Source organism: Bombus impatiens, unplaced genomic scaffold, assembly GCF_000188095.3.
Source record: "Bombus impatiens unplaced genomic scaffold, BIMP_2.2 scf_0200, whole genome shotgun sequence".
NCBI lineage: Eukaryota > Metazoa > Arthropoda > Insecta > Hymenoptera > Apidae > Bombus > Bombus impatiens.
The window spans coordinates 259,620-268,777 of record NT_176619.1 but is presented as its reverse complement, the minus strand read 5'-3'; the positions used below and the strand labels follow the sequence as shown (position 1 = coordinate 268,777).

At 33.1% G+C, this 9,158-nt stretch overlaps 1 protein-coding gene across 1 annotated transcript; it reads right to left on the bottom strand.

Annotated features, from left to right (window-relative positions):
- Positions 1-353: 353 nt before the first annotated feature.
- Positions 354-8,141, bottom strand: LOC112212495. Its single transcript, XM_024366134.2, has 6 exons — positions 8,126-8,141; positions 6,743-6,816; positions 6,480-6,605; positions 6,142-6,253; positions 5,566-5,692; positions 354-652 (listed from the first exon to the last, which is right to left on the bottom strand). The coding sequence occupies exons 1-6, from the start codon at positions 8,139-8,141 to the stop codon at positions 439-441; spliced, it is 669 nt and encodes a 222-aa protein (XP_024221902.2). The 3' UTR covers positions 354-438.
- Between the last annotated feature and the right edge of the window lie 1,017 nt (positions 8,142-9,158).

Genomic DNA, 9,158 nt, shown 5'->3' with positions numbered 1-9,158 from the left:
TAGGCGTATTGACTTTCATAATAATTTATTCTAATGTTCATAATGTAAAAAGTTATACCTAAGGTAAATCTTCGAAACTGAAGAAATATTTATAGTCTTAGTAACAATTATTTTAATAAAAACAACCCATTCTCGGTTCACTGTTTTCATTTCACTAGGCGTATTGACTTTCATAATAATTTATTCTAATGTTCATAATGTAAAAAGTTATACCTAAGGTAAATCTTCGAAACTGAAAAAATATTTATAGTCTTAGTAACAATTATTTTAATAAAAACAAGCCATTCTCGGTTCACCGTTTTTATTTCATTAGGCGTATTGACAAGAACATAAAAATGCATAAACATCCGCAGTCTGTTTATTAGAAAAAGGATTATTTCATATAATTACAATATATATTTTCATACACGAATTTTTCACGAGAATACACTTTTGCCATCAATTTTTATGCTTCTGTTTCGCCGCGTACAAACGAAAGCTTCTCGGCGGAGATGAAAGTCGTACTTGCGAGTCTTCAGAATCTGTTTTGCATGGTGCTAACCCGGTATTGTTATACTGAAAGCTGCCGTACATGTATCCACAAAGAGGGCAGAGCATGCGAACCTTCTTCGAGCGTTTCATTATCAGTGGTACGAAGCAGAGTGGCCAACACCTGTGTCATGAATTGCTATGTATTAGGTTGTCCGAAAAGTTTCTTTCGTTTTATAAGAAAATAACGGATGCACGATATTTTTCGTTTTATATTATTTTATCGAATTACGTATGGTCCATCTTGTTCTATCAAAATAAAGACCACAACGTTCGACAGATTAGGTTTCATGTTTGTATAAAAATGCATCGTTGTAAAAAACGTGTCTGTGAAGACACTTTTCAGACAACCTAATAATACGTCCTGTAAAATTATTTTTAAAGTAAGATAAGCGAGAACCGAAAGACAAGAATTCCATTTTCTCTAAGGGAACGGTTTTACAATTCGGTAAAAGATACACAGAAATGGGAGCTGTTATTAATATTATTATTTCAATAAATTATTTCATAATAAGTGTGAAATTTGATTAATAATATCTCTTATTAATCCTATGTCGTAAATTTCACGTTATCAAAAGTATCTTTTCATTTGCTTCTGAGGATAAACACGCGCCTTTTCATTCTCTTCGTGTTTCTAAAAGTAATGCTTCTCGTAAGTTAAAACAGATAGAAATAGATAAGAAGAAGATAAAATTGAAGATATTAAAACATCTGTCGCTCTTTGCGATAAAATGTTGATCAATTTGTCAGTTACTTTTCAAAGGATTACATTTTTGAACGTGGCAGGTCCTTTCATCCTCAATTATGTCGTATGAAAATATTTCTTTTTCTGGAAAAGCGACATTAGGAGCAAGATGTCAACAACAATATACTTTACTACGAAAATACTTGCTTTTATTCGTAAAGCGACATTAAGAGCAAAAAGTCAACAAAAATGCACTGCACCACCAGAATGCTTCTTCTTGTTCATAAAGCGACATTAAGAGCAAAAAGCCAACAAGAATGGTCTTTTCCTATTAAAATGCTTCGTTTTCTTCGTAAAGCGACATTAAGAGCAAGAAGTTAACAAAAATGTGCTCATCAGTCATTCCTACTGTGATGATCAAATAATTTCTTCTACTTATCGTCAGACGTAGGAACATTATTAAGATTTTTATTTGCCTGTGTAAAACTTCAATCCATACTAATCCCCGTTTTCTCGTTTGCAAACGTACGTTGTATCTTTTATTTAAATCAATTAGAGTTTCTGAAATTGTACGTTCTTCTATGGAACTCGCTTATTTATGGAGCATTTGCGATGAATTTTCGATTAAATTGAAGAAGCCGTGCTTGAAGTTTCCAGTTTACTCATTAATCTTTTATCCTGACGCGGAAAGCTGAAGCAGCAGACAGCGAGTATAAAATTAATGTTGGTTACCTGTACACCAGCCAAAAATCTGCCAGCTCTAAATTCCGAATAATCGCCATTCATGCGTATCAAGAAACGATTTTAACTCGTTAATTGGTATAACGAAGTCGATGGGAATACTGGTATTTTTGAGTTACAACGTCTCTGAACACGATATTTTATAATCGGGTGAACTTGAAGACGAATATGGAAAATAGTAAGAATGAGAATGCATAAGTATCATTTATAAAATATGGTTCTTTCAATGCAAAACGTTGTTCTTTCAGATTGTGTGATTAGTTGAATTGAATACGTGCTCTTAATTGCGCGACGTATTTTATTTGAAGACAGTTTGAAATTTTATTTAAAATCTTCATACATAGAAGTGGCTATTTCAAATTAAAGGATTATTAATTTAAACGCCGATATATTGTAATTTAAATGGAGTTCTTGAGTCAACGTTAAATTCCGATATTTCGCAAATTTAAATACTGAACTCTGTGAATAAATATTAAATATTTGCATATTTTATAAATTTCAAAAATGAATCTTTCAAATTAGCATTAAATTAATGGGGAATCGGTTGAAGTATGTGTGGGTTATAACTGCGTAATTATAGTTTTAACTGTGACACACATAAAATGGCTACAATTAAAATAAGTACAGCCCTGTCACACCATATCCGTCTATTTCAGTCGTCACGTATCGCATATTATATTTTGTTAAGAATAAAGTAACTTATAAAGTCGGAAAGCTTCACGATCATGTAACAGCACATGAGCTAGAGGACAACTCGAATCATGTTGTTGTTTTGCCTCGGAGTATCAACATCGTTAGGATGCACATAATGTAATAATAAATAAACTCCGGGAAAAACATCCCCCGACCAGTATAAACAAACAGGTGATCGTAAGGTGACCAGTTTTTGATCAATCAATCGCGCGATTCAAGTGAGTATCTACGAGTATCTACAAGTATCTCTGTATCTACCGAGTATCGATCAGTTATCAACGAGTTATCAGCGATCTTATTTTGCGACTTATACACTGTCTTAACGAGTCATGCACTGTTAGTACGAGCATCTTTGCGAATTATTATTATTATTATTTTGTATTTATTTATCTTATCGATTATTTGTATTTATTTATCTAATATTTTAAATATACTTGACGGTTTCAACAACGAGCAATCTCACGATCAACCATCTTCTACAATCAAATCTTTAAAAAATCCATCATAACATGAAAATTAAATAGAAATTTAATTAAAATTAAATTAAATTAAATTAAATTAAATTAAAATTAAATAGAATTTTAAATATATTTGACGGTTTCAACAACGAGCAATCTCAGGATCAACCATCTTCTACACAGGTCCTCTACAATCAAATCTTTAAAACATCCATCATAACATGAAAATTGAACAGAAATGAGTAAGTAATATTATATGTTGTTAATACTTGCGCGTAAATTGCAATGGTTGACATTTCTCCGAAAAACCAGTGACAAGTGAACATTGTCGTACGTAAATTCAAACTAATTTTCATTCATTTGCATTAATGGAATAATAATTGATTTTAACTAGACATTTATACAAAATTGTAGCCTTGATACGAAACTTACAAGTAGACCGCGGATATCTATGTAAATTCGTATTTGTATAAAGGCAATTTAAAGCGTAAGATTTAGGCAGAAGTTGGATTCAATTGATTAACACTAGAATTATCATACCAATCAAATTGACTGGTTTTACAATTTTATTTTCAAATTCCTACTTTATGTTATATTTTCTTCGCAATAATGTGATGACTTTCGCAACGATAACTAAAAGAATAATATAATGAATATTATTTTGTTTTTTATGTATTCAAACTCGAAATAATTTTGTATCAAGGATACTTATACCAAAAGGGTCCTGCAATCTGTTTATCGAACCCCAATTAACCAGTTTCCCCGTTTTGTACAACTTGAAACACGTTATTACAATTTTTACCGCGTATCATTCGATATGACGATATCAGTTATCAGGAAAATTCCGGATCTATCGCTAGATCGCTAAATGCTAACACTAGAAATACCACATCAGTCAAAATAACTGGTTCTACAATTTTATAAATTGTGTCAACCCTCGTCTAGGGATCATGGTCCTAGATGGATTAATAATTCCAAAAATGTACTATATAACATGGAATTGCTTCTGTAAGAAAGTAATAAATCAATAAATATAAAAATATTCTATTATTATGTTTTTTTTTAAAGACCAGTCATTTTGATTGATTTTGGTAGAAATAGCTTCGTGTTAACTATCGGTAATTCTAGTGTTAAATATTATGACTTATATATAAAAATTTGCAGTCTACTTATAAGGACAAATTCAAAGTATGCAGGACGAGTAATTTAATCCTGCCACCTAAATTTTTCTGTAAGTAAACTATTGGTTACATCAACGAATGCTTCAAACGGAAGTTGTTTGGTATCAAACGTCAATATTTGCCACACAATCTGATGATTAATTCCTCAACATTTCGCTTTTTCATCGAGATATAAAGTTTTCCTACGATCTTGATGTTATTTTTGGACAATGTCAACTAGTATTGCATTATCGTTATTATTAATTAACAAATAACGTCGGTAAAATTGTCATGAAGATAAGTGAGCTAAAATCATCCATTGCTCTCCTCTCATATTTATTAATCTTAAATCTCATCCAAAGGTATAAAGAAAAAAGCTTTACAAGATATAAACAGATAACAGAATGATCTCAAATCTTATTTTTTATCAACTCATATATGCACATTTTCTGTTACCTACGTTTATGATAACTTTATGGTATTATTCGTTAACAAATATTGCTTAATATCGTACAAAGATAACATCGAGATCGTAGGACAACGTAATAAATCTACAAAAGAAATTGCAGTAAGGTAATTATACAAATATTTACAAATATGTTAGTGTCTATATACTTATGGATAGTGTTGAGGTTGAGGTTGACTGATTGAAGAACGAATGGATGAATTTGTAATAGAAAAGTATATTGAAATAATCAAAGGTATAAGTATAATGTATAAGTTTATGCTGATTTAGATCCTTACTCTCTTAATGTTACGATACAATGGAATGATAGGGACCACGTTCATATATTTATAGCAAAAGGACATTACCAAAAAAGTTAAGCTTATAGCTTTGGCTAGAGGCTACAGGGAACATAAATAGAAATCTGTTTATTAGTTCCTTTGTTCCTAGACCTTGCAACCCAAAACATAATGTATATTCAAGGACACAATAATATGCACCTGCGTAATGCAGTCTCCAGGTCACGAATATACGTAAATAAAAACGTAGAGTTTTTCATGAAGTAATTATTTCAACAGATAAGAAGCAATGTATATATGTTGAAGTGTTTTCTGAGTTATATAACGTTACATGTTTTGATCGTACGATTCTTCGTGTCTTCCGATGTTATAAGTAACTCGCGATAGACTTCATGACTCACCCTACGGTTGAACGACTCGCTACCGTATATGAAGTCATCAAACGGTGAATATATTATAGCATTACTTATAGTATCGGGAGAAATGAAATATGGAGGAAGCGAATAAACTTTAGATTTCTATATGTCGGAATATTTGACTGTAATATTTCACCTACCCTAAAAGACATAAGGCTCCAATATGCGAGGTCGTCAACTTGTCTCCCCGAGCGTGAAGGGTCGGTATTGCTTCCTTTTGACATCGAGGGCAAAGCTTCTTCTCGTCGTGCGACTTCCACGTGTCCACTGTGCAAAGAATATCAAACACAATTGGGCAATTTCTTCGATTAACTCGAAGAACAATCGATGTTTAAGCCATTAAGGCCAAATAATATGAAATAAAACCACATAAACAAAGTTAATAATTTTCCAAGATGTAAAAAATGTATCAGAATGATAGATACGATACAGAAGATCGTTAAAAATCAGAGATACGAAAAGAAGTTCTATAATGTGAACAGGTATAGTTCCTTCTTTGTTGCTATAAGATATTTCAATTTCCTCAAACTTTCTTTAAACTCGTAGGATCTAGATGAAAGCAGAATAAAAAGATACTGTACCGATTTCTAGAACTCCTTCTTACAATTACAATATCGATTTGACAGAGTTGAATAACAAGAATCGACTGAGAAGAAATTACAAATGACATGTCGCGTTGATGCAACGTTGATTCTTAATGAATTGAGTGAACGTACCACGAGTGGCATAAATTTTTCGCTGTTCGGTCTTCCTAGTGTTGGAATCCGTGGTATCGATACACTTCGAAGCTGATGTTTGTTTAGGTGTCACTTTTGATTCCTCTGTTTCCTAATTTATTTATTAATTTATTAACTTATTTGTCAATTGAACCTATCTTTACTTCAACTTATGGCAAATAAAATATACGTTATCGTTCATAGGTACACTTTATCGATTTACAGTAACCATACGAGAATTTAACCGAAGCGTAACAGAAAAATAGCGAATGAAGAAAGTTCGTCGGAATCGAATAAATTATTGTTATCATTATGAGAAATTTAAGAGCAGTTGGTACCTGAATTAAATATTGATTAGAACGTTTCGGATGAGATTTACGAATGTGCGCAAGGAGCCCGCTCGTGTCTTTTCCTCTGTTGCTTACTCGTTTGTCGCACACAGGACACCACGTAGCCACGTACGACTGCCACGAAAATGGAATATCATGTAATCTACGGACGTTATTGGATTCTAACCTGTACGAGTTAGCGTGAGTTTTCGCTAATCTCTAGCTGTTGCTTAGAAATTAAACGAGACGCTTTTGCAGAAAGATAAAGAAACCTGTGTTCCGCATTTCATATCTTCAAACTCTTTGTTTCGTCGCGAGTTTGGTGCGCATTTCCGTTGGACAGATACTATATCGATGAGGCGAAATTATGTGTAAAACTGAATCCGCTGAATTTAGCTAATTTAGCAAAAAGGAGCAAGACAATTTAATCGAACTACTTCGATAATATTATGTCAATCGTTCGTATGGCACGGGAAATTCATTTTGAATTTAAAGAAAGATGATTGAAATTAGAATTGATTATGATTGATTATGATTTTCATTGCGCTAGGAATCTGAAGAACGTCTTGAAACGAGGAATCTTTTCGTGGGAAAACTCGTACTCGAGAATGTGTTTTCGTTGGTAAATACTAAAATATGGAAATTTATATGAAGATCTCAAGGGTAGGAAATAAAATCGGTCCACTTGCGTTGATTCTTTGACTTTTATATCATCTAATGGTTAGAAAGAAGCGTTTTAATATGAAATAAATGGGAAGGAAATAACTTGATCGATTGAACGAAGCCTTTTGAAAATGATAAACTCATGATCTTTCGTACGTTAACTCAATTGATATTAATGTATCTGCCTCTCTAATGCTATACATTTTTATATGCCTTCTATGTTTATATATCTCTTTTAACGTTCCAGTATTTAATTGCTCAATTTTCGTTCGCAGTTTATTACGAATCTCTCTCTTTATATTTTGCGAAAAGAACCATCGCTAATTCGATTTACACGCTTCAGGATGTCGCTTTTCGTCACGTTTTTATAATCATTTCATCGTAACTGCGTGTGTCTATCTGTTGTCAACGATTCCTTAATTATTTTCCAAATTGCCAAAGATGATAATCTTCTCTTCGCGGCTTCCATCATTTTTCGCAGTTCAAATATTATTTTTCAAGAAGAATGAAGTTAGGGACGAAAGAGAAGTTGACTAAGACAAGTAAAAGATGCAGGAGCTTTGTCACGTTGTAGAAGTTAGCTGACAAGTCGGTAAAGTGGGCTTCGAGCGAGGCAATCTTAACGGCAAAAGGAAGAGAAGAAAGAGGCAGAGGAAAGGAGCTTTTCCTGAATGCGGTATGAGAAGTTCCAGCTAAAGTCAAAAGTTTCAGAGACAAAGGCTGGTACAAAAGCTTGTCACGGATGGCGAACATGTCGTGATTCAGTTTCCACTATAATTGCACGATCTTCGCTGTATTGCAACTACGACGACTCCGCAGTTGTCAGAATCTCGCTGTATGGTCGTCGAATCGTAGATAATGTTCCGTATAATTACACGAGATTTCCGTTTCCACGAGCCTACGTCATCTGAAGAAAGTTACCGAGGGTGAGAGACAGACAGATGACACCTGGAGAAAATAAACAAGCACATTTTTCCGCTGTAATTTCATACCGAATAAACTGAACATTATCTAAGAACCGATAATTGAATCTTACAACATGGTAGAGTTTTCCATCCTCGAACTAACAAGGAGACAAAAGTGTTCCGACAATGGAACGATTTTCTGCTCGTAAATTTCATTTGTAAAGAGCATGACAGAATAAGCATGATAAAAGTGTCGAAATATTTGCCTAAATCAAACTAAACCTCTGATACGTCGATCGAAACAGCTTTTCAGAAAAAACATTTTATTAGTTGTGCTACCCTTCTTATTAGTTTGTGTTGTTCTTCTATGTTGTGTAAACATTGATACAGTGGCTACAATCTGTACATCGTTGTATTTATATTATCATAGCATTGCTATATACGTACGTTGTGTTGCGATATTCTTTCGTAGAGAAATTAAAAAAAAATGTAAGAATTCTCGATGCATTTATTTTAGGATCTTTAATTCTTCGAATAACGAGACGTTGGAAGAAACACGTTTAGCAACTTCTTCATATCCTAGTGTAATTAACTCGAATTCTATCTTGAATTTCAGGTTTTCATAATATCTAATATCATCCTATACTTGTTTCTATGTATGTACGATTTTCTATTTCTCTGGTATTCCTGGTATCTTTCTCACTTCCTTCTCAGAGCACCGTGTCATTTCGATATACCTGTTTTGATATTACTGTAATGAAACTCGCAGAAGATTGGACAGTTCTGTAGGGAAGTTTAAATATCCTATTAGTTATTCGCATAATTCTTTCTTACAACAGGTACGGTACAGGTTGGTTCGACGAAATTTTCGATACGAGAATTTTGATTAGTGCCCGGATGAATAAATTCCTATCAGTTGAATCCGCTTATCTCAATAGGAAACACCTATTATTTGAACGAGAAATCATAGGTAGCGAAGAAGAATGTGTAAACTCCTACTTTGCATCAACTCCAGTTTTACGAAGTATTTGTGCCCTGACAGGTTTGGATGAATAGACTTTTGTATGTAGAGTGGCTGCAAAAAGTATTTCTATATACTCTTATTTTCCAATGAAGTGTT

Coding starts and splice junctions, on each gene's coding strand:
- LOC112212495 (XM_024366134.2), bottom strand. Junction 6,606..6,742: donor ATATGAAATGCGGAACACAG/GTTTCTTTATCT, acceptor TTTTCGTGGCAG/TCGTACGTGGCTACGTGGTG. Junction 5,693..6,141: donor AAAAATTTATGCCACTCGTG/GTACGTTCACTC, acceptor TTCTTTGCACAG/TGGACACGTGGAAGTCGCAC.